Below are 26,548 nucleotides of genomic sequence, written 5' to 3' on the forward strand. Positions count from 1 at the left end.
GAGACAGAAATCCAGTTAATAGCACGGTTGGCCAGACTAGCAGTCAGCAGCGCTTTTGCGAGGCATGACGTCACTAGTGTGGGCGCGACCAGGCTACTTGTTTGACACTTCAACGTGTGATTGTGACCTTTCCTAAGATAAAACACCATCATTATCAATGGGTGCAGCATCTATGCATTCACCCATATGCAAAGCTTCAAGCCTAAAGGAAAACTTTATTTTTGAGTTGTATAATTTCACCCCGGTCTTAGTCTTTAATTAGCCATAGAGATCAACACTATTTGAGTATATAATAAGGCTGTAAAGATTCCTGCTGATAAGTTGGACATTTTAACACAGGAGTGTGTAGGGATTGCTTTCGTTTTGGAGCCAGTTGGGATGTCGTATTTGTTACGCTAAGTGTTGGTTGCCATTGCCACCTGCACAAAAAGCTGCTTTGACTAATTACCTCCGTGTACTGTACTGTATGAGACTAGTCAACTGATGCATCTTGTTTTTTGATTTTGATTCTAGTTGATGAGAGACCGATCCCAAAATGATCAGTTTCTTTGGTTTTACTATTTATAGGTATGTGTTAGAGTAAAATTCAGTATTTTTTTTGTTTTGTTTTATTTTACCAACTACCGACAACATTTCTCCCAAAAGTTTATAAATCGGTTTTTGTGGAGCCCAGAGTGAGACTAGTTGAGAACCCCTGCTCTAAATGACAATTTTTTTTTTTTTCAATTTTGGGAGAAATGTTGTCGGTAGTTGATAGAATAAAACAAAAAAAAAAGTATTGAATTTTACTCAAACCCATACCTATAAATAGTAAAACCAGAGAAACTGATCATTTTGGGTGTGGTCTCTTAAAGGACAATTCCAGGCGAATTCAACTCGGGGGTGTATTTTCCTATCATTTTAGGTCTAAAAGAAGGAATCTGAAGATTTTCAGTGTAATTGCTCTTGTTTTGCGGTGGTTGTGTCTGTCCCCGCATCGCCATGGCAGCAATGAATGGGAGTGGATGTAAGTTCTGCTGTTTAGGCTGTTTACAGCCGTCAAAGCCGCATTTTTTTTCCACAGACAGCGTGAGATGGCTATGCAAACATGCACCGAGAAGTTTATTTACTTCAAGCAAGCCGACATGTTTGTAAAACTAGATCTAATTCAAAGTCTCCCGGAGTCTCGCGCGAGACCCAAGTTGCCGTGCTCGGTGTGTTCAGGTGCAGTGGGAAAAGATTAGATTAGATTAGAAAACTTTATTGATCCCCAAGGGGAAACTGCTTTGCCATGCAATAAAAAGCTACCGTTTGTGTCATAAACACAGGAATATCAACTCTTGACTTGCTTCAAGTGTACATATTTTTCCACAGACAGCGTCAGGTGGCTACTCAAACATGCGCCTAGAAGTTTTTTTTACTTGAAGCAAGTCAAGAGTTGATATTCCTGTGTTTATGACACAAACGGGAGCTTTTCCCACTGCTCATGAACATACCGAGCACGGCAACTGGGTCTCGCGCCAGACATTAAACTGAAAATCTTCAGATTCCTTCTTTTAGACCTAAAATGATAGGAAAATACACCCCTGAGTTGAATTCGCCTGGAATTGTCCTTTAATATAATCCTTTGTTATGCAACCTTTGCTGCTGTGTGACATGAAGCCAATAGAATCTCATGTCAATCACCTGATCCGTCTGGTGTGCTCCGGACGAAGGTGGGCAACATTTTGACTGCAGCTTCTTTGTGGCTGTCCTTCTTGAGGCCTCGTTCGATCTCCATCCTCATGCGTTTCTTCACTTCCAACAGTTGGCTTTTGCTCAGCCGGAACTCTGCCAGGGTCTGCTGAATCTGGCGCGCCTGCTCCGTCAGCCGGTACGCCACCGCCGTCACCATGGCAGCACCTTTCGCACTCCCACTCTCAGACAGCAGGAAGCGGACATCTGAGTCTGGGACCAAGCGCCGCACTGTCTTGTGCAGACGGCGAGCGTATCTGTGGAGAAAGCAGTAGATTCAAGACTTCTTAAAGGGATAGTTCAAACATTTTTGGCAAATTGGCCCATTGCCATAATCCCTGCAGTTTTAGCAGTAGGTTCATTACCTTTGTTGGTGTGAGCCCATTTTAGAACGGAGCTAAGCTACGGAGGCTAATGGGATTTCTTGGTTTCCCTCATCAAACTCATCAAATACACAATCCAACAACTCCAAAACGCTCTCATGGACAAGTTGTGAGTTGTTTTAGAGGTAAAATCATGCAAAACAGCTGATGCACGTTCCTGTTGGGGGCAGTTTTGTACAGGACAGAGTTGTTTTAGAGGTAAATACAGAGTCTGCTTGCTGAAAAACTGTCCCCGAAGGCAACGCGCATCAGCGGTTTTGCATGACTTTCCCTCTAAAACAACTCTGTCTGGTAACGTTGTGTTATTATCTCATAGCGTGGTGAATGTGCAGGTCACAACTTGTCCACCAGAGCGTTGTGGAGTCGTTGGATTGTGTATTTGATGAGTTTGATGAGGGAAACCAAGAAATCCCATTAGCCTCCATATAGCGTAGCTCTGAGCAGCTCGCGGCTCTGCTCCGCCGTTCTAAAAACAGCTTGCACCGACAATTAAAGGTAACGAACCTACTGCTATGACTATAGGGATTATGGCAATGGGCCAATTTGCCAAAATGTTGAACTATCCCTTTAAACGATTAGGTCTAAAAATGTTAATCTTCATAGGTGATCAAATTGTCTTGGGGGGAGAGAGGACATAGTGGAGGAGACTGGGGTAGACTAGAGGTATTTCACATGTACACAGTATCTCCTTTCACTGCGAAGTGAAAATATTTCAGAATATGGCACCTCTGCTTTAATTTTACGACCATTTATCTGGAGTATTTTTGAATCTCGTGGTGACGGTGATGATTTCCAGGTATTTAATCATATGCGTTTATCATCACGTATGAACAGTACTGTGTTTCAGGGTTATGCATTGTTGTTTCATCACCTATAAAAGGCTAGTAACTAACTGCGATAGCACCACAGAAACTTGGGAAAGAGAAAGGTCACACTGCCATTTCCCTGATTTAAGTATTGCAGTATTCAATAGACATTGTCTTAAACTAAATGTACAACAGAGGGAACTTGTGTGGGACTGATTGATTTATGGGCAACTGAATCTTCAGGTGTGGCATGTTCACACCCTCTTTATTTGTCAGAGGATCCTGTTTGAGGGTTTTGTAACTGTGGGATAGCCGTCATCTTTGCTTTGTTTAATTGGTCGTGTAAACATGAGGGCAAACAATAAAAAACTTAGCTGCCATTGTTTGAAGCCACTTATTGTCAAACACATTCCCTCAGCTGAGTGAGTAGTACTGTACTCACTGAGGGTGCATCTTGTAGAGCGACCCGTCGATGCCCACGGTGGTGCGGAGGCGTGCGACGCCTTTGTTTTCCTTTAGACGGGCGAGGATGCCTCCCAGCGTGGAAGCGATTAGATTCGCAGAGCGGAAAGACACGATGGTGCAGACGTGCTGCACGGCCAGACAGTCCTCGTCCGACGGCTCCACCCCGAGCCTCGTCAGGATCTCCATGCACTTCTTCAGTCCCTCCTTAGTCCTAAAACCAGAGGTATTCATTGTTAAAGCGATAGTTCACCCAAGATTGAAATCTCACTCATTATCTCCTCCCCTTCATGTGGACTAAGGGCTGGGAGAAGTTTCAGAGTCCTCCGTGGCTTCTCTGAGTTACAGGGGGTCTCGGCGTAGCAGTGCATGTCCATATGACGGTTGCAAATGGATACCAACTGTCTTCGTAACAAAAAGACACACCAAAAAACATCCAAATACCTCCATGCTGCTCGTATGTAATGTCCGTCTTGTATTGAAGCCCTGAAATGCGAAATTGTCCCGAAAAAAATGAAATAAGTCTATATTTCAAGCTTGTTTGTAGCGGAAGCTTCTTGAAGCTCCTCTTCCCGGTTCGTCAAATTTGGACGAACCGGTAAGAGGAGCTTCAAGCTTGAAATATTGAAATATAGACTTATTGAATTTTTTTCGGTACAATTTTGCATTTCGGGGCTTCAATACAAGACGGACATTACATACGAGCAGCATGGAGGTATTTGGATGTTTTTTGGTGTGTCTTTTTGTTACGAAGACAGTTGGTATCCATTTGCAACCATTATATTGACATGCACTGCTACGCCGAGACCCCCTGTAACTCAGAGAAGCCACGGAGGACTCTGAAACTTCTCACAGCCCTTAGTCCACATGAGGGTGAGTAGATAATGAGTGCGATTTCAATTTTGGGTGAACTATCCCTTTAAGAACCTGGAAACAACAAGAAGATCTAATTTTTTCTTTTAATGAACAAGATTGGTCACTCTCCACCACCACTCACTTTTCAATAGCCGAAACGTGCTTTGTCTCGATTTTCCCTTTCGTCAGGAGCTCGGGGGTTATCCGTCCCTCGAACAGCAGGCCCTCCTTGGCCATCTTGACCAGGATGAGTCGAACCAGTTCACCCATGTACATCCCACTGGCCATCTTTTCAAACCTGAGCAGAGCCAAAGCACAGCAGCACATTCACGCAAGGAGTCCTGGATACGGTTTTCATCAGCAGTCACTTCGGCTTCTCTTTTAAGCCCCTCGGTAGAACTGTGACATGCTGTTTTAGTTTGGCAGATGGAGTATCAGAGCCCTGCACTGAAAAAACGCAAAATCTTTCCAAGAATATTTGTCTTATTTCTTGTCAAAATGTCTCATTTCTAGTCAAAACTAATCTCTTTCCACTTAAAATAAGACTCATCACCTAAAAATGTATTTGTTTTTAGATCATTTTCACTTGTTTCAAACAGATTTTCACTTGAAATAAGTAGAAAAATCTGCCAGTGAAAACAAGTTTTTTGTGCTTGTAATAAGAAAGAAAAACTTGATCCACTATCAGATTTTTCTACTTATTTTAAGTGAAAATATGCTTGAAAGAAGTAAAAAGTGTCTAAAACAAGCTGGTTTAATGTAGCGAGTCTTATTTTGAGTATAATTTGATTTGTTTTGGCTAGAAATGACATTTTGACTAGAAATAAGACAAATATTCTTAATAACATTTTGAGTTTTTGCAGTGTGTCACCTCTTTTTCCATTACATAACATTGTGGTTGCACTTTAGAAACAAAGAGACTTTTTTTTGGTGAATTTCTGGTTTTAAAAATGTAATATTATTTCTAAAGGAAGAGCTTACAGCTGTTTTCCTGGGTTGACGGAGCCCCTGTCGATCTCACGGTCAAACTCTGTGCGAAGGTCCTCCAGGGACCCGTCGTCCCCGAAGGCGCCCCACTCGGTGTTGATGCACATCCGGCCTTCGTCCCCCTCCACCAGGTCGATGTGACGCAGCTCCTCCATGTAGCAGGCGTTTGTCCCCGTTCCTAGACGGATGCAGAGGTGAATGACTTGTCTGTACTGTCTATGCTCAGCAGGCGGCCTGAGTTTACAAAACCTTTGGCGCCCTCACATGTAGAACTGTGCTCATTGTCGTGTAATAAGGCACTACATAGGACATACAGCATATGGTGGTGCACTGCAAAAACTCAAAATCTTTCCAAGAATATTTGTCTTATTTCTTGTCAAAATGTCTGAATTTTAGTCAAAACTAATCTCTTTCCACTTAAAATAAGACTCATCACCTAAAAATTAACTTGTTTTTAGACAGTTTGCACTTGTTTCAAACTAATTTTCAATTGAAATAAGTAGAAAAATCTGACAGTGATAGCAAGTTTTTTGTGCTTGTAATAAAAAACAAAAACTTGCTCCACTATCAGATTTTTCTACTTATTTAAAGTGGAAAATTTGCTTGAAAAAAGTAAAAAAGTGTCTGAAAACAAGCTTTTTAATGTCTTATTTTAAGTATAATGAGATTTATTTTGACTAGAAACGACATTTTGACTAGAAATAAAAGCTTATTTTTTAGACACTTTTTACTACTTTCAAGCATATTTTCACTTAAAATAAGTAGAAAAATCTGATAGTGGAGCAAGTTTTTCTTTTTTATTACAAGCTCAAAAGATTTTTCTACTTACTTCAAGTGAAAATTATCTAAAAACAAGTACATTTTAAGGCAATGAGTCTCATTTTAGGTGGAAAGAGTTTAGTTTTGACTAGAAATGAGACATTTTGACAAGAAATAAGACAAATATTCTTGGAAAGATTTTGCATTTTTGCGGTGCGACTCAGTCTTGTGTCTTTTCTTTACCGATGATGATGCCGACTTCACAGCGCTGATCATCGAATCCGCAGGTCATCATGGTGCCAACTGTGTCATTCACCACAGCCATGATATCGGCCTCGTAGTCCTGCAAAAACAAAGGATACACCAGTTTACCATATTTCTTCTCATCACACTGCAAAAACTCAAAATCTTTCCAAGACTATTTGTCGTATTTCTTGTCAAAATGTCTAATTTCTAGTCAAAACTAATCTCTTTCCACTTAATAAGTAAATTACCTAAAAAATAACTTGTTTTTAGATAATTTTCACTTGTTTCAAACAAATTTTTAATTGAAATAAGTAGAAAAATCTGCCAGTGAAAGCAAGTTTATTGTGCTTTGTAATAAGAAACTTGCTCCACTATCAGATTTTTCTACTTGTTTCAAGTGAAAATATGCTTGAAAGAAGTGAAACATGTCTAAAAATAACTTAATTTTGACTAGAAATAAGACGAATATTCTTGGTAAGATTTTGAGTTTTTGCAGTGCATTGTGCTAATATCATGTTCTCATCATACATTTTCCCTTTTCCGTTAAAAAGCAGGAAAAACTTACCCCCCGTTTCTTAATCGCCCTGTTCAGAAGCTTCACAACATCCATCCCTTCAACTCCGCTGGCCTTAAACTTCTTTGTCCATGTCAACAGGACGGCCTATAAAAGAAGACATTTCACAACAAGGCCAGGCTTTAAGTTACAGTCAGACAGACTTGGCACATCTTTGAAATGTCTGTCCATTGCTATTCTAACCACGGCACCCGTCCCCGAAAAACCACATTCACAACACAAGAATGACCTTTTACTGCAATTTAAAAACCTGTTATACAGATTCTCTTCACTAAGTCAACATCTAGATAGTCTGAGACAGTTTCCCCTTAAATGTTTACCTCATCCAGTTTGGTTTGGGCGCAGGGAAAGGAGAACGTAAATCCCACAGGAAGCTTTTTATCCTTGATTTTTTGCTTCTCCATGAAATCGCCCAGGCAATCTGCGACATGGCCAAAGAGCTGCACACGGAAAGAAAACTTAAACACTTTAGGACAACAGGGAAACAGCAGCACATTTACAAACACCAGACACTTATTATATTATATATTGTACCAAAGTTACAACTCCGGCAGATAAGAGGCATAAATTTGTGGTTTTCTGTTTGGATTTTATACCCAGAACCATCATTATATACCAGATGTGCGAGTTTGTTTGTTGCCTAGTAACAGATTCACACGTCTGGACGGGGTTGATTTACAAGACGTAATGCAAACATCTATATAACATTATGTAAACAGCGTAATTTCTTTATCCGGTTTCTGGGGAGGCTCTGAAGGCACAAAGTCGCTCACACTGCAAAAACTCAAAATCTTATTTCTAGTCAAAACAAATCTCATTATGCTTAAAATAAGACTCATCACATAAAAAGTAGCTTGTTTTTAGACACTTTTTACTTCTTTCAAGCAGATTTTCACTTGAAATAAGTTGAAAAATCTGATAAGTTTTTCTTCCTTATTACAAGCACAAAAAAACTTGCTTTCACTGGCAGATTTTTCTACTTATTTCAAGTGAAAATTTGTTTGAAACAAGTGAAAATGATCTAAAAACAAGTACATTTTTAGGTGATGAGTCTTATTTAAAGTGGAAAGAGGTTAGTTTTGACTAGAAATTAGACATTTTGACAAAAAATAAGACAAATATTCTTGGAAAGATTTTGAGTTTTTGCAGTGCAGGATGCAAATTAAGTTCTTTGTGAACAAACCTGTTCGTTCGTATATCACGTTACATTTTTCGGCAGCTGTCCTTTTTTTTCCGAACATTTCATTAAACAGCATCTGTCCTGTTCTGTCTGTCTGTGTAAAAAAGCTGAGCTGTCGGCCAATAGCGTCACAGCCTCGCGTGTTTTTGGTTATCGTGTTACAGCAACGCGGCGGCCGCCAGCTGTTCTCTACGAGTCCATTATGGGTCAGCGCAGGTCCTGAGTCTGACGTCACTCTTGTTATACTCTCTCTGTGTGTGTTACTGACTGAAGAGGTCGTTTTACACAAACCGTTCCCCCGGCCTGACCTCAGACACTGCAGCGCTCTGTGTGGAGGCCAGACACACAAACACACTGGCTGTTGTGAGTGGAAACAATCGACTGTCTGACTCGGGTCATGCACTGTTTGTTGTCGACGGGGGATGACTGACGACCTCAGGACACTTCAGTATCTGAGAGGAAATGTCCTGAATGTAGATGTGCTGTAGATTAAGTTTATAGAAGACAGGGTACACTGCAAAAACTCAAAATCTTTCCAAGAATATTTGTCTTATTTCTTGTCAAAATGTCTCATTTCTAGTCTAAACTAATCTCTTTCCACCTAAAATAAGACTCATTGCCTAAAAATTAACTTGTTTTTAGATCATTTTCACTTGTTTCAAACGTATTTTCACTTGAAATAAGTAGAAAAATCTGCCAGTGAAAGCAGCAAGTTTTTTGTGCTTGTAATAAGAAAGAAAAACTTGCTCCACTATCAGATTTTTCTACTTATTTCAAGTGAAAATAGACTTGAAAGAAGTAAAAAGTGTCTAAAAACAAGCTACTTTTAATGCGATGAGTCTTATTTTAAGTAGAATGAGATTTGTTTTGTCTAGAAATAAGACAAATATCCTTGGTAAGATTTTGAGTTTTTGCAGTGTATGTATACAAAGATTGTGTGTATATTTGTTTTTGTACCATATAACCGATGTAATTAGTTTTTTTGTTTAAGTAGATATCTGTTTCTCATTTGCTTAATATTTAAAAAACTGTTCCTGCAGCTCATTAGTTGCCATTTTGACATCACACTGGTGTTTTCGTATCTAAGGCCTCTGGAAAGTTAAAGCAAAGAAAATAAAGAAATTGACCAATCACAGCCATACACAGGAGTTTCTCCTTGCTCAATTTTGCACTCTCTCGTATCCCAACCTCCTTTCGCATTTAAAACTACGAGCGGTTTGTAAGGCCCTTAAAGGGATAGTAGCATTTTTTTAAAGTGGGGTTGTATGATCTCCAAATAGCCCCTAAGTACTTTAATTGCAGTAGAAGACTCTCTGCACTCCTCCCGTTAGCAACGCCAGTCCATAATAGCCCTGCCCAGAGATTTACAACAAACAGTGTTGTGAACAGACCCAAAGAAACGGCCTATTTTCGTGGCCTAAAAGAGGTTTTACCTGAAAAAAAATACACAGTTCCATTGTTCGCTATAATATAATTTTTTCCAGCCCTTCAAAGTGCAGGAAAAACACAGTTTTTATTTGGACCTAACCAACTGCTGATCGGCGGGCGCTAACCCTGGGCGGAGGGATACGTGAGTTGGTTAGGTCCAAATAAAAACTGTGTTTTTCCTGCACTTTGAAGGGCTGGAAAAAATTATATTATAGCGAACAATGGAACTGCGTTTTTTTCCTGGTAAAACCTCTTTTAGGCTGCGAAAATAGGCCGTTTCTTTGGGTCTGTTCTCAACAATGTATGTTGTAAATCTCTGGGCAGGGCTATTATGGGCTGGCGTTGCTAACGGGAGGAGTGCAGAGAGTCTTCTACTGCAATTAAAGTACTTAGGGGCTATTTGTAGATCATACCACCCCACTTTTAAAAAAATGCTACTACCCCTTTAACAATTCAGCTATAGGTATGGAGAAGAAAGTGAGCTACAGTAGCAAGTCTGCCACCAGAAAGCCAGAGATGAAGAGGAGATGCGACAAACTGAGGGCTCAAAGCCGAGTAAACATCGGGTCATCGCTTGGCCGATGGAGAAACCTCCGCCAAGATATGGGCCCGAAAAGTACAGCGGAGTGCTTTTTTCAAATGTCTCTCACCGTCGATCATAGCTTTAAGATATCTGTGGTTACCTGCGTCCCACTCCCGTGGATGATGTCGTCGGGGGTCTCGTAGACCTGGCTCTCCATCTGAACCGGCTGCTTCTTGTCATGAGTCACTTTAACGCGCAGGATTCGGAAATTAGATCCTCCGAGGTCCAGAGCGATGAAGTCTCCCTTCTCTGTAAGAGATGAGAGTTAAAATGGTCAGATTCTTGTTTTTTATGATCGTCTGGATGCTCATTATTTGATTTTTTTTATCCCACCTTTATTAATTTAAACAACCATCAAGTTTAGCTAACATTCCTTTAAACCATTTAAAACAAAAGCTGATCATCATAACCTACAGTCGGACCCATTACAGGATTGTTGCATTAAACCACATGTGCAAAATCAAAATCTTTCCAAGTATATTTGTCTTATTTCTTGTCAAAATGTCTCATTTCTATTCAAACTAATCTCTTTCCACTTAAAACAAGACTCGTCACCTAAAAATTAACTTGTTTTTAGATCATTTTCACTTGTTTCAAACTAATTTTCACTTGAAATAAGTAGAAAAATCTGCCAGTGAAAGGAAGTTTTTTGTGCTTGTAATAAGTAAGAAAAACTTGCTCCACTGTCAGATTTTTCTACTTATTTCAAGTGAAAATATGTTTGAAAAAAGTAAAAAATGTCTTAAAAACAAGCTACTTTTTAATGTGATGAGTCTTATTTTAGGTATAATGTGATTTGTTTTGCCTAGAAATGACATTTTGACTAGAAATAAGACAAATATTCTTGGTAAGATATTTGAGTTTTTGCAGTGTGTTCTGGTTCAGTCTACCTGGGAACACATAACTCCTGTCAAAAGACCAGCCACTGCAGATGATCCAAAATGTAAAGGGTTAATTAAGAATGCAAAAGAGCAACAGGAAGTTCTACTGCCTAAAAAAAAAGTGTATGCTGTGTGTATGAAGGTTTTTGAAGGGGTTTATGAGCCAAATCATATTAGCTCAATCTCAAAATAAGATAAATGTGATAATGACTTTTTCCACTTGAGGGCAATGAAGCTCCAAGTTTTTATTAATTTACTGAAACGTCTCTTTAGGGCCCTGAAAAAAACGCTCAGGTCTGTTCTGATGTGAGGATTTTATTTGTTTTTGATGGAGTCTCGATCCCTGGACCATCATTACCAAAGTTGGTACGTTATTGAAAAAGACAAATAAGACCTTTGCACAACTACATCTACGAGGGAGCGCGTCCTGTGAGTAGATATAACAAGATTAATGTCAACACTAAAGAACAACACTGCAAAAACTCAAAATCTTTCCAAGAATATTTGTCTTACTTCTAGTCAAAACTAATCTCTTTTCTCTTAAAATAAGAATTATCACCGAAAAATTAACTTGTTTTTAGATCATTTTCATTTGTTTCAAACAAACTTTCACTTGAAATAAGTAGTAAAATCTGCCAGTGAAAGCAAGTTTTTTTTGTGCTTGTAATAAGGAAGAAAAACTTGCTCCACTATCAGATTTTTTCTACTTATTTCAAGTGAAAATCTGCTTGAAAGAAGTAAAAAAGTGTCTAAAAACAAGCTGCTTTTTAATGTGATGAGTCTTATTTTAAGTATAATGAGACGTTTTGACTAGAAATGAGACAAATATTCTTGGTAAGATTTTGAGTTTTTGCAGTGAAGTGGAAACAACCGCGACCTGAACCCTTCACAAACTCAAAAAAGAAAAGCACTCGAGCTACTTTTCTCCTTTAGAAGCCTAGTTGAGTGTGATGGGAGCTGCCATGCAGTCAGGTGCAGCGGTAGAGACGTCGCTCCAGGCAAAAAGCTCAAATGTAAATCCATCCTCCGTGGAGACAGCAGCTTCCTCGTCACATCAGATACAGAGCTGGTTTCATTTCACTCATTGAAAAATTAACACACAGACAGCACCGGTGCCTCTTTTCTTTTTTGTTGAAACAACCGGTCGTAACCTGCATGAAATATTACTTATAATGACTCGAGTGTCACTCCACTCCCTGACAGTACATTATTTACTGTGTGGAAGTTTGGTTGATCCTCCATATGGATCATCAGAAAAGACTTGTACATGTAAAAAAACAACAGTGCTAACTCGCCATTTTGTAGTGTTTATCCACTATGTAGTGGACGACAAAACACCCACAAGGCACCGCAAAATTGAGTGAACAAGCGATGTAGCCTACACTACTTTCTACTCCCGTATCTCACAATGCAATGCGGTCGTGTTTTGCCAGAGAAGAAGAGCAAGCTAATTAGCATGTTAGCTACGATTTCTTTAGGTTCTTTACCAATAAACTCCTCAGACGTATTTGCCTTCGTTTGCCTCGCCCGAGGAGCAGGAGTTGGGCAGCAGCATCCGAACAATAACAGGCAGCATTAAATCAGTCTAATTAAGAAACTGTAGTAGAAAATGTAGTAAATACGAGCTAACGAGCTAAGCTAATAGCCACAGAGCCGTTACGGCTCACGGTCGGGACACACAACAGTAGTTGACCAAACCAAACTAACGATATTTCAACAGTTTATTGTCCGAGAAACACAACCACACAGAATCACATCCTCAAATGTTCCCTGTTTTTCTTATTTTATCTTTATGTGTCCGGTTTGTTTCATACATCCATGGTTTGTTTACATGATTCTCAGCACGTCTGCTTCCGTCACAGCAATACCTGGCGCATCTGCTGACGCAACCACGTTCAGAAAATGACCGTGTAGTGTCTAAATTCTCCTCCCGTCATTCCCTACATCGCGTAGCCTACATGATGCAGTGCACTAGATCATATAGTACATGATGTAGTGGATAGGGAGTGAGTGAATGAGTGGATGATTTCGAACACAGCTCTTGTTACTTTAAAGCAGCTCAAATCATGAAGGAAGTCAGAAATCAGAGGGAAATGCAGAGACTGCTTGATGAAAAACTGTCCCTGAAGGTAACGCGCATCAGAGGTTTTGCATGAATTTCCCTCTAAAACAACTCTGTCTGGTAACGTTCTGTTATTATCTCATAGCGTGGTGAATGTGCAGGTCACAACTTGTCCACCAGAGCGTTGTGGAGTTGTTGGATTGTGTATTTGATGAGTTTGATGAGGGAAACCAAGAAATCCCATGAGCCTCCGTAGCATACACACTAAAAAATGTTGGGTTATCTCTGTAACCCAGTTTTTGGTGTTGAGTTAAATTTTGGGGTTATTTTTCCAGAGTGTAACCCATTTTCAGGGTTATAGGGGTATTCATTTGACCCAATTCCTGGGTTGTTCAAGTAATTGGGTTATTTTTCAGTTGGGTCAAAAAGAATAACGCAACCTGTTGGGTTAAAATTAACCCAAAAAGGGGGTTCGTCCTTATTTGAACCAGCAGTTGGGTTAAAATTGGGTTATTTTTTAACCCAACTGTTTTTAGTGTGTAGCTCTGAGCAGCTCACGGCTCTGCTCCGCCGTTCTAAAAATAGCTTGCACCGACAATTAAAGGTAACGAATCTACTGCTATGACTATAGGGATTATGGCAATGGGCCAATTTGCCAAAATGTTGAACTATCCCTTTAAAATATATATAGCTAAAGGAGTCAATAAATGGAACGGTTGGCGTCTTTTTGGAATCAAATATCTTTCTTTGATTTGATAAAAACTGACAGAAGTAGAAAGTTGACTTTCAAAGCATGCATCTTTGTAAAAGGTTTTTAACACATTCAAAATAAACGTATAAATTATATTAAACCTGTATTCCCCTGTTATGTAGGTATTCATCATTCATGTGGTGGCTCTTAACTTCAAACTAACTTTATATGTTCAGTCACTTCCTCTGGATCTGAACACATGATGTCGTGTTGTTAATGCACATCCACTCTTTCTCTTGATCTGACCTTTTCTGACCTTAGATGAAACCGGTTATCATGTGTCGCCGCCCAACACAACAATGTAGCTCCTTTTAATGCCTCCATGACTCTAGTGTTTGCTGCGTTATGCTATTTATCCCCTTGACCTGCCTGGAATGAGACGTGACATATAGAGGCGTCCCTGACGTGCTGCAGACCATGTGTCCACTTTACAGCCCGGGTGACCTCGGGCTGTAACTCGTACAGTACAAACTCCTCTTGGTTTGTACATGAGTGGATTGGAGCTAATTCCATCGGTAAACCCATTAAATCAAGTCCCGTCGATAATAAACTACTACAAGAACGGCTTAAAGTGAAGACACACGGCTGGACGAGGACTGGATAGGACCAGACAGGAGAAATGTGGCTGCTATTCTTAAATTTAATCCTGGCTTTAATTTTGGCAACAAACCGAACCTGAGGGTTTACTCAGTTTTCACCAGATCTAATCTCCACAAAAAAACAAAACAAAAAAGTCAGAGCCAGCTGCAGCAGGAGCAGCTGAAGGTGCTGTCACATTGAGAGTTTAGATCCACGTCGTCCTCACTGATTGAAGAGCATCAGCCACAGTAAATAGTGGATTCAGTATTGATTAGGTTTGGCTCAGTGTGAGTCTGAATGAACTCAACTGAACAGGACTTCTTGATGCTGATACACTGCAAAAAATCAAATATCTTACCAAGAATATTTGTCTTATTTTTAGTCAAAATGTCTCATTTCTAGTCAAAACAAATCTCATTCTACTTAAAATAAGACTCACCACATAAAAAGCAGCTTGTTTTTAGACACTTTTTACTTCTTTCAAGCAGATTTTCACTTGAAATAAGTAGAAAAATCTGATAGTGGAGCAAGTTTTTCTTCCTTATTACAATCACAAACACAACTGCTTTCACTGGCAGATTTTTCTACTTATTTCAAGTGAAAATGTGTTTGAAACAAGTGAAAATGATCTAAAAACAAGTTGATTTCTAGGTGATGAGTCTTATTTTAAGTAGAAAGAGATTAGTTTTGACGAGAAATGAGACATTTTGACAAGAAATAAGACAAATATTCTTGGTAAGATTTTGAGTTTTTGCAGTGTACCTGCTGACACCTACAAGTGAAATTGGCCAATACTGAACACAACAACATTTCTCTGAGTCACAGGGGATGATGGGTGACTAAGGGCATTAATCAAATCAAATCAAATCAAATTAACTTTATTTGTCCCGCAAGGGAAATTGCCAAACTACTGATTGCAGAGCGTTAAAGGGACAACAAGGAGTTTGTATTTGGTTATAAAAGAGTCTCATATTAATGTGGATGAATCTACGCTACCCACTTGTTAATGGGTCCATTTTAGATAAATATATTGTTTTGTTTTTATAGTTATTTTGTTATTATTATTACTGGTCGGCTCGCCCAGCATTTCCTACTTTCAGTTTCCTGGACGCTGCCCGGCGGCTCATGGGAATAACGCCACTGAATCGCCGTTTATGGTCGGAACTACGACTGTATCTGATCGTCTTCCAACCTCTGACTTTAATTCTTGATGAATGAAAACATTCTTGGCAAAGGTTTTCGCTTTCCGTCCGTCTTGCGCCGGAGGTGAGGTCACCATGCACGCAGAGGCTCATGGGAAATGTAGTGTGGTGACATGGCAGAAGAAAGCAGATATGTGTTGATAGTACTGTAGGTGAACTGCATTACCCACGATGCCATACAAGCAGTCACGTGTTTTGTGATGTCACTGTTCAAGATGTCTACCTGAAGTTGGTCAGTAAAGCTGCATGAAACCTATGCCGGTGTGTTCATCGAGAGCAACAAACATAACAAAAACAATTTGCTTTCCAAAACTCCTTGCTGTCCCTTTAATGCAAGTCACCCAATAATGATCAGTCGAGGTATCCTGTATCATTTAGTAACACTTTTTCACTTGGCTTGTTGCAGTCTGGGAAGTCGTGTTGGGTTTTTACATGGCTCGGACACGTATCAAAATTACTTTGCTATCAAGACTTGAAGCAGTGATGCATTAGTTTTGTTGAAGTATTATGGAAACTCAGCTTGGTGGAAGTTTTTCTTTGTTTTTTCTGGGTTATTGGACGAATAACTCCTCTTTTTGACCAGTCATCATCCTCTAACACAAACGCAGCTGAAAGCTCAAGAGAGCGGTTGTAAAAGGAAATGGACGAGATGTGGGGAAACGACATTAGATTTAATGGATCAGTGGGTTCTCAGTCGAGGTTTTTCAGAGTAAAAGCTCCGAGCTTAAGTTGAACTAATGAGATTTTTACTCTGGATCTGTGAGGCTATTAAGACCAGCTCCTCTTTATACAGTTTTATCTTGATTAGCTCCTTTACCCCCCTCCCCCTGCCCCCGCCCCCCCCCCCCCGGTGTAACGGTATCACACCGCCACGATGACTGTGAAGTGAGCTTGTCGGTCCCGTCCGAAGTGCTGAAACTGGAGCTTTCAGATGTTTATCAGTTTTAATTATCACCATGGCTGCAGCTCTGCTCTGCCCTTTGCCTGATCTCCCTCCCAGCTGCATGCAGGCGCATAAACCTGGAGCTATTTATAATGTGAGAGAAGGGAGAAGGCAAGAGACAGCACACACACACACACACACCCCCCCACTCCCCCCTCAGCGTCCCCGTCCGGGCCTCTGCATGTCTGTCTGACAGGCACTCTGTGTTATTTCTGTTTACCAACAGGGCAGCACACAGGCCGCTCTGTGCCGGAGAAGCTCTTGACTTTGACGAGTGTGACTTTAAGGAGGAAGAGGAGGAGGAGGAGGGGGGGGGGGCTGAATTCTCTAAAGGACATTGAGCACATTTTAAACCCTCTGCTTTGTCCAACTGTCTCAAACACAGAGTCGTACACAGCTTCACATCAGAGGATCAAAATTATCACACCGTAAATCCGACATGTCGACAGTTGATTTCTAATGGAAGTCCCTCACTAAACCTACCTACCACTGCACTAACTTCAGAATAAAACACACTTACGTACATCTGTTTTTCCTGTCATTTCCATATTGGGTAACACTTTTTTTGACGTCTATAGCCCCGTTACCGGACCGCGAGCCAGTGGCTAGTGTCCTAGCCTGCCCTACAGTAAAAATGCATGGCACATAAAATAAAAAGAGGAGTAAAGCAATATAGCAGCAATATTTAAGCATCAAAGATGTTCAATCAAACCCACATAGTTTGAAACAACGTTCAAAACACACACACAGCCAGTGTCACAACTAAGCATAAAGTCCGCTAGCTTAATGCTAACGTATAATGTAAAACACCATAGACGGGCTAACAGAAATGAGCTCCGTCCTCATCCCAGGGGAGAAAACGAGCCAAGTAACGTAGCCGCACGCTTTTAGAAGTTTATCGCTGGCTGGTTAAATTCTTTTTAGCAGATTAATGTTAGTCTCATTGATGAAATTTAACAACTGTGGCAGTCGCAACAGTTTGTTTGAATGAAAAGTGAGCAGGGCTGCCCCTGGGCTACGTAGCCTACTGAAATCACCACATTTACGTAAATAAATAAATGTTTTACAATGAACCGATCAGTCTAATCCATTTTATTTTGTTAAGTCAACATGGTTACTGTACATGGCAAAGATTATTACCACTTTATGACTTAAAATCGGTCTGTATTTAACCATACTTATAATGAGTTATAATGCAGTTATAGCACTGTATACGTTATAATTGTTAGTAACTTGCTGACAATGCCCACATCAATAATGCATTAAATATAGTTATAATGTGTTATAATTGTCTATAAGCATGTATAACTAATGGCTTATGAGGTCAAGTATTATAATAGAGTTATAATGCTCTATAATATAAAAAATAAAAACAGACGAACATGTGAAAAGGCAAATGAGGTAATATCCATACGCTGAGGGGTGGGGTTTTCTATCAGTTTTTATCTCAGAAATATTTATCTACACATCTCTTTGTTCTTTGTTGCTCTTATGTGTATTACTTTTCATTTGTTTTTGTTTTTCATTTTTCCATGTATTTTGTTGATTTCTGAGTCATTTTAAAGTTAAATTACACTGTAAAAGTAAAATATGTTGGATTTAATCAGAATATCAAACACTTTTCTACTTCAACACGCTTAAATGTTCAAGCTGCTGATCTTGAATCCAGCAGAATCAACATGGTACAGTCCGGATCGTACCATTAAACAGTTTTTATGTCACTATAAAGCTTCTGCAGATCGGCTCCCATTAACTTTTCCAAAAGGTTGTGAGCGGATGATGATGTTTGAGCCGGCCGGTGCCAGTCGTCAGTGATCAGATTGTGTTTTGATGAGACGGACGCGTCACGTGACGCTGTGATGCTGCTGCCGTTTGAACTGTTTGGCCCTGAGGCTAAAAACAATAGTGATCTACTGAGTCCAAATCCAGAGCACAAAGAGGCTTATGTCACATAACAGACCTGAGCATTTTAACTCATCAGCACATTTTTTTTAAACAGATAGATGGAGGAAACATGAGGTTGATGTGCTTTAACACACCTACAGTAACAGTAACAGCAGCGACAAAACACAGCGCCACATCATCGACCTTCATCCGTTGTTCAGTTTACAGCATCATGAGCTGACACGGATGGATTATAGTGTTTTTAATTCCTTTTAATCACCATTATTTATTTATTCATCGTCATTTTATCTGGTTTATCCATGTGGTTTGTTTTTTCTTTCCCTTTTTCCTTTTTTCCTCCCATCAACATTTGTAGCTGATGTTGGTGTAGTTTGGTGTAGCTACCCTTGAAAACGAGGCGGTGCATCTCAACAGGTTTAACCTCTAATTGCATTTTCATTTTCCAAATAATATAAATTATACTTTTTCTTTAGTTCAGTCAATAACATGTATTTCTATCCGGCTGGTAAGCGTGACGTCACCTGTGGCAAATATTCAATTTCCGGGTCCAAGCGCCGGCAGTTACAAGTTGTAAACAATGGCAGAACCGGTGAATCTATAACCTCTTTCTTCCATGACACATCTCTGGGAGTAAAAAAGGAATTGAATTCATTTAATTAAAAAAAAAGTAGGGAGTGTAGCCGTGCTTAACTGGTTCAACTCTGGTCCCTCCAAAGAAATCAAAGCCACGCTCTCCACACAGGAGCTGCTCCTGTCTTAAACGGACCTGAGAATTAAAACCCGGTCCGACCTGAGGGTGTTGAACACCGGACCCGACGCGGTCCGTCTAATTAGCGACAATTCTCAGTCCAAACTCGGCTGAAAAAAAACCTCCAATTACGTTTTGACGACGATATGTTTTGATATTAGCGTGTTAGCTGCTAATTAGATTGGCTAACAGCAGCTAACGCTAACAGCCTGTAGCCGAGCGGCTACTTAGCGCTAACTGTGTTGACAACGATTAGCAGAACACACATATACCAAGGGGGCAGTTGTCAGTCTGAGAAGTGAAGCTCACTTCCGCATTCAAAAAACTGCAATCCCCTCGGCTTCCTCTGCGGGCTGGCTCCAGAAGGGAGCAACTCCAATTGAGCCCCATGTTAAAATAGCCGACTTTACAGCTTAAAAAAACATATTTACAGCCTGGTACAGTTTATTTTTTTGGTCTCAACCGATAGTTTCTACCCCCGCACACACTCTGAGGGGGGTGAATTTTTTTTTAACTCTACCGTTTTACTATTATTAGGTTTAAAATTCTGGCCAATTAGGGCGCAGAAACGTTGAGTGACAGGTCCGGAGATCACTGCTTCGAGGCCAGTGGGCGGGCTCTCGGCCGGCCAACGGCCGCACCGCTCCAAATATGGCAAGTCAAATCCAACATGGCGCAGCTCAAACCCCCGTAGTAGCGGCACAAAACAGACTCCCCCAAACCAATGGTGACATCACGGGTGCTACGTCCATTCTTTTTACAGTCTATGACATATACGTATCGCTTAACGTCTCATACATTCATGAAAATGTCTGGTTTTCATTGTTTTTCATGGGACCATGACTATGCGGTACGGCTACTTTGTTGTGTTTGCGATGGACCCGATAACGCTGGTGGACCCGGAAGTAGAGTCGTGACGGAAACAAAGTCGTTTCCCTAATGAGCTCTGTTTTCTCTGTTCTTAATTCAAACTAGATAATCCAGGTGTAACAGTGGGATAGCCTATTTCTCTGACAGATCTGAGTTGCAGGGAATTCAGTATTTAACCTCCAGTGTAATGTTTCTAACAGAAAATGAATGAAGCTGCATCAACTGTCTGAGTTTGTCAGGTTTGATTTAGAAACTTGTCTGTGAGCTGCAGTGGGTTTTAAAGCAGAATAGTGTGATTAGTATTAAACTAATGATGTGATTGTGTGTGTGTGTGTGTGTGTGTGTGATCCGTCAGTTACCTGATCCGTCGGGGATGGACCTGACGAAGGTGGGCAGCATCTTGACGGTTGCCGTGGCGTTGGTGTCGCGGCCGAGCCCGTTCTCCATCTCCCGGCGGAACCGGTTCATGATGTCCTTCAGCGTCTCGTCCGAGAAGCGCATGGAGTAGAGGTACTTATCGATCTGGAGACACAAAGTCCACATTAATGTATCTTTATACAGTCAGTTTAAAGGGATAGTTCAACATTTTGGCAAATTCGACCATTGCCATAATCCCTACAGTTTTAGGAGTGGGTTCATTGCTTTTACAGTAGTTGTCAGTGCAAGCTATTTTGAGATCAGCGGGGCAGAGACGTGAACTCAAGCAAACTCACAATCCAACAACTCCAAAACGTTCTTGTGAACAAGTTGTGACCTGCACATTCACCACGCTATGAAATAATCATGTAAGTAGTTCTGAGTATTTGCTTCATTTGTCGTAATTTAACATAGTTATACGTTATTATCTCATAGCGTGGTGAATGTGCAGGTCACAACTTGTCCACCAGAGCGTTTTGGAGTTGTTGCATTGTGTATTTAGTTTGATGAGGGAAACATGAAAATACCAGGCAGCTCACGTCTCTGCCCCGCCGATCTCAAAATAGCTTGCACCACCGACAATTAAAGGTAACGAACCTACTGCTAACACTATAGGGATTATATGGCAATGGGCCAATTTGCCCAAAAATGTTTGAACTATCCCTTTAAAGGCAGAGGAGCAACAGGTCGAAGATCAATCAGTGTTAATTAAATCCACCTTCACACAGGACACACGTTGGGGGATCGGACACTGACGCTGAGTGGTGTTAAAAGAAAATCAATATATTGATCCATGAGGAAGCACAGAGCAGAACCAGAACCAGGTCACATCAGCTCCGTTAACTGTGTCACACGAACGAGCACTAGGTGATGTTACGACACCGGAGCAATAATCACTTTATTTAAAGGGATAGTTCAACATTTTGGCAAATTGGCCCATTGCCATAATCCCTATAGTCATAGCTGTAGGTTCGTTACCTTTAATTGTCGGTGCAAGCTGTTTTTAGAACGGTGGAGCAGAGCCGTGAGCTGCTCAGAGCTACACTACGGAGGCTAATGGGATTTCTTGGTTTCTCTCATCAAACTCATCAAATACACAATCTAACAACTCCAAAACGCTCTGGTGGACAAGTTGTGACCTGCACATTCACCACACTATGAGATAATAACACAACGTTACCACACAGAGTTGCACTTTTAATTTCGTTGTTGTGGAAATGACAATAACAATAAACGCATCTGTCTATCTATCTATCTATCTATCTATCTATCTATCTATCTATCTATCTATCTATCTATCTATCTATCTATCTATCTATCTATCTATCTATCTATCTATCTATCTATCTGTCTATCTGTCTATCTATCTATCTATCTATCTATCTATCTATCTATCTATCTATCTATCTATCTTTAGAGGGAAATGCAGAGACTGCTTGATGAAAAACTGTCCCTGAAGGCAATGCGCATCAGCGGTTTTGCATGAATTTACCTTGACACAGACACAGAACAGACCTACTGCTTACTCCCTACTGTACTGACTATAGAAATTATGGCAATGGACCAATATGCCAAAATGTTGAACTATCCCTTTGAAATATCTACCTATTGTTTACGCCACGGTATATCACATCTAATTAGTGTGATAGTAGAGTAGAGTAGAGGGGGTTTTACACTGTTGTTACATAACCACACAGAGCAGATGCCATGAGGCCGGCCCACGGTGAGACACAGTCCATGCATTTGTCTCCCATCAGGCGTCTCTGTGTAGCTCCACTATTATTAGACTCTCGTGTCACGTGAGGAACAATACCACTCCTCTTCCTCCTCCTCCTCTTCCTCCTCCTGCGTATAAATTTCATGTAACGGGAGGATTTCCAGTCAACGGTCACATCTCTGTTTCTATTCCTGGGCTTCTCCCTCAGCCATTTCAGACGCTGCTCAGTCACTGGGTTATTCTTTAATTATTCATTTCCTTCTTTAAATTTTTTACAAAAAGCTCAATGTCACTACAGGTGAATAGGGTAAACATTTTAACTAACAGATATCACCATGGAACTTCCCAAGTGTATCACTTTCATGAAGACAAATGTTTTTTGTATTACAAGTTTTGTCATTTGTTATGTTTAAATATGTAAATGAGGCAATATCTAATGAAATATGCGCTAATTTGCATTCATTTCCAGAACCAAAATCTGAACAATGGATAAAGCCCCTTTCAAAACACTTGTTTTATTTTGTTGACATATTAGAGTCAGAAGTTTTTACAGAGGGAGAATGAGAAAATACTGTCACCAGCCCTAAAAAATCTAATTTCTCCATATTTTTAGGAATAAAAATGTTGTATAAATGAGGCTGTGAATGATATATCAACAATCCCCTCTGTAAAAACCTTCAGAATATAGAAAGGGATCAAACTGGAAGGTTTGGTGTCTGTAAGTGCTGCTGAAGTGGAGATTTCAGGCTCAGAGTCTGAGTCTGAAAAACTCATTTTGAGAAAACGGCCTTTAAAGACTTGTACTGTAAAATTACATAAATTGTTAATGTCAATTATACTTTTACGATTGGTTGCGGATGTGAAGAAAACAACAGTTTCTGGAGCCTACATCACTGCTCAGGAGAGAGAGAGCTTTATAATGATACCTGACAGACAACAGTAGCATGTTAACTTTTGGTGAATTTAGGAGAAACCTACTGACGAAAAGAGACATAATGAAGTAAAATAAAAACCTTTATGTGGATTTCTTTGGACTTTTCTGAAAGAATACATGTTAAAGAAGAAAACTAGCTCAAAATTAAAAGTTGATCAGTGCATGAAAACAGTGTTTTTGTCTGTAGTACCGTGCCTTAACTGCCGCCAACAGCCTTTGTGGCTCCTCTGTCACCTCTTATGGACATTTTCCTTTTCATTATTGTTTTCTCGAGCATCCTTAAGACTTTATTTTATTTTTTATTATTATTATTTCTTTCTATTCCCACTTTCCTGTGTGTGAATGAAAGTAACTTCATCTGACTCTGTCTCTGAGTGAACCCGTCTCACTTGTGGATTTGTTTCGCGGTCGCTGAACTTTCATTCTTTCGAAGAATGTCTTCCTGCCCGGAGGGAGAGTCTCTCGCTCCATCAGTAAGGGAGGGGAGGGGGCACGTGCTAATACTGCGCCGTGACATCATGAATCTCCCACTCACATCCCGGCTGAGCCCCCTCCCTCTCTCCCTCCCTCCTCCACCTACAGTAGGAACATGTTGCTCCTGTGTCGTCTCATCTCCTGAACCCTGAAGGTCAGTTCTGTGAACCTCCGCCGGCTCAAATCCAGCTCTGATCTCACTGATGATGATGATGATGATGGCGATGAGTCGACACAGTCTGTGCTCTGACAACGAGTCACCGTCGTGTTGTGGCATAAAGAGGTGGAATAAAAAGAACTAGCTAGTAGAAAAAGATAGCATTTCCATCAGGAAATGCGTGTGAATGCTGAAAGCAGCTGAACGCTAATGCTTCAGCGGTAACACTTTACTTGAAGGTATCGTCATAAGACTGACACATGACACTGTCATGAACGTGTCATAAACATTATGCCAATGTCATAACGTTGTCATGAAGTGTCATTCGGTTTTTGTAGGGTTAGGTTTAGGTTTAACCGAATGACACTTAATGACAACGTTATGACATTGACATAATGTTTATAACACGTTGTCATGTCACTCTTATGACGAGTCGATACCTTCAAGTAAAGTGTTACCGCTGAAGCAATTTTTGCTGAATGAGCTGAAGAAATTGTTGAATCAATGCTAAATTAGCTGAAGAAACTGCTAAAGCAATGGTGAAACAGGCTAATGCTAAAGCTGAAACATATAACTTGTAGTAGGCTATGAGATGAATGTCTTTTAAAGGTACAAAGCAGTAGGCTACTATAACAGGAGTAACGGGGAGTATATAAAAGCAGGAGGAGGTGTGAAACAGGAGAGAGTGAAAAGTGAAGAGCTCACGACTTCCCCTCCCCTCCCCTCCCAACGGCCAGACACCTGTCTGCTTCAGACGCCCTAGCAACCGTCGCTCCCGGAAACAGCCGCCGGGAGCAGCGAGGGAGGGAGGGAGGGTCGTCCTGTTGCAGCAGCAGCAGCAGCAGCATCACGGCGGCTGACCACAGCCCCTCGTCAAGGACGTCGTCCATGTCTGACGGCTTTTAGCGCCCGGCCTTCTCCTCCTCCTCCTCGCTGCTGCTGCTGCTGCTGCTGCTGCTGCTGCTGCTGCTGCTGCTGCTGCTGCATCCTCTCCCATCCGCCCCACCGGCTAAACGCTGACATGCAGCTACCATCTCCCCCTGTCTCCCCCTGTCTCCCCCTCCCCGCTGCTGCCCGGCGTCCATGGCTGCACATTCACACACAAGAGACACGGGAGCAAAGCGTAAAGCTGCTTCCCTTCCCACTCACTCAGTCAGTCACTCACCTTTTTGAGCTGATCATCCTTCAGCTCGGTGAAGTAGTAGGCCAGGAGCTGAGCCGCTATCATCCTGCCTGCACGTCCGCCACCAGGAGCTGTCACAGACTAAACGATACGAGGTGGTCGGAGGAGGAGTGAGAGAAGAGAAGAGGAGGAGGAGGAGGGAAGAAGGCTGCTGTCCGGACTCTTTCCTGTCCTGTCTTTCCTTTCCCCCCCACGCTGATCTGATCCCTCTTTATCCCGAAGGCGAGGGTGAAGGGAGAAAAAGTCTGGTGAAACAGGAGTAGAGCCTACAGCAGCAGCAGCAGCAGCCGTGACTGCACACACTCACAGCCTCGCAACACACAAACACACACACATGTATGTACACACACACACAAATATACACACACACAGAGAGAGAGAGAGAAGCTGGGTTTGGTTTGTCCGTGTCTCCTCCCTCTCTGAGCTGCTAGCTCCCTGTTAGCTCTGTGGAGAAGCAGCAGCAGCTCTGCTCTGCTCTGGAGTGGTGGTTCAGCACCATGCCCTGCCCCCACCGAGCGCTCTGATTGGCCGAGAGCCGGGTGGATGTGAAGCCAAGGAAGCATGGGATGGGAGGGGGGGAGAGAGGGAGAGAGAGAGGGGAAAGGGGAGGGGGTGAGTGTGTGTGTGTGTGTGTGTGACTGGTGTGTGAGTGTGAGCTGAAGGAGGAAGCTGCATCTGCACCGTAACCTGCTGCTGCACTGCAAAAACTCAAAATCTTCCCAAGAATATTTGTCTTATTTCTAGTCAAAACAAATCTCATTATACTCAAAATAAGACTCATCACATTAAAAAGCAGCTTGTTTTTAGACACTTTTTACTTCTTTCAAGCATATTTTCACTTGAAATAAGTAGAACAATCTGACACTGGCAGATTTTTCTACTTATTTCAATTGAAAATTAGTTTGAAACAAGTAAAAAATATCTAAAAAAAAGTAAATTTTTAGGTGATGAGTGTTATTTTAAGTGGAAAGAGGTTAGTTTTGACTAAAATTGAGACATTTTGACAAGAAATAAGACAAATATTCTTGGTAAGACTTCTTTTTGCAGTGTGCTGCTCCCCCAGCATGCAGCTCACACACACAGACTTCCCCCGACCCGGCTGGCACGTCCCTCACGTTGCCACGGCACCCAGATGTGGACGTGCAGAGGGGCAGGGCAACCGCACAATGATGTCATCAGCTCCTTTCCTGCTGCATCACACACACACACACACACACACACACACACTGAGCATCAGCTACGAGGATGAAGGGCATCGCAGCATCCAACCGTCTCAGCTGCCGCTCATGTTACAGTTGGAGAAACACACTCATGACTCGTGACTCGTCTCTTATCTCCTGCACACACACACACACACACACACACACACACACACACACACACACACACACACACACACACACACACATATAACTACACATAACACACACACCCTCCCCCCCTCAGAGAGATACCAGAGCTGAGCTGGACACCTCAGACTTTAATTACAGCGTCCAAACCTCTCACCGACTGCACATGATTCAACATAGACACTCATTCCTGACCTCGCACTTATGCAAAGCATGAACTCTACAACCCACTGAGGTTTATTTATTTATTTTCACTAGTGGGATGAATAATAATAATAACATAACAAGTGGGGGGAAAAAAGAGGAAGTCCAGTGTTACAATCCCAAATGACAGAGTCTATACACTTACAGCAGCACTTTAGAGAGAAGTACATTTGTAAAAGACTCAATGTCTAATGGA

At 41.2% G+C, this 26,548-nt stretch overlaps 1 protein-coding gene across 1 annotated transcript in view; it reads right to left on the minus strand.

Annotated features, from left to right (window-relative positions):
* LOC146992390 (hexokinase-1-like) overlaps positions 1–25,239 on the minus strand; it is a 46,232-nt gene extending 20,993 nt beyond the window's left edge. Inside the window, exons 1-10 of the mRNA XM_085785990.1 lie at positions 24,782–25,239; positions 20,277–20,439; positions 10,077–10,225; positions 7,106–7,225; positions 6,777–6,872; positions 6,209–6,308; positions 5,201–5,384; positions 4,362–4,517; positions 3,345–3,578; positions 1,666–1,970 (exon numbers count right to left, since the gene is read on the minus strand). Of these exons, the coding sequence (XP_085642116.1) occupies positions 1,666–1,970; positions 3,345–3,578; positions 4,362–4,517; positions 5,201–5,384; positions 6,209–6,308; positions 6,777–6,872; positions 7,106–7,225; positions 10,077–10,225; positions 20,277–20,439; positions 24,782–24,844 (1,570 nt within the window). The 5' untranslated portion in view covers positions 24,845–25,239. The remainder of the gene's footprint in view (positions 1–1,665; positions 1,971–3,344; positions 3,579–4,361; positions 4,518–5,200; positions 5,385–6,208; positions 6,309–6,776; positions 6,873–7,105; positions 7,226–10,076; positions 10,226–20,276; positions 20,440–24,781) is intronic.
* Between the last annotated feature and the right edge of the window lie 1,309 nt (positions 25,240–26,548).

This window comes from Trachurus japonicus, chromosome 1 (genome assembly GCF_045865225.1).
Source record: "Trachurus japonicus isolate A0001 chromosome 1, Traja_1.0".
In the NCBI taxonomy this organism is placed as follows: domain Eukaryota; kingdom Metazoa; phylum Chordata; class Actinopteri; order Carangiformes; family Carangidae; genus Trachurus; species Trachurus japonicus.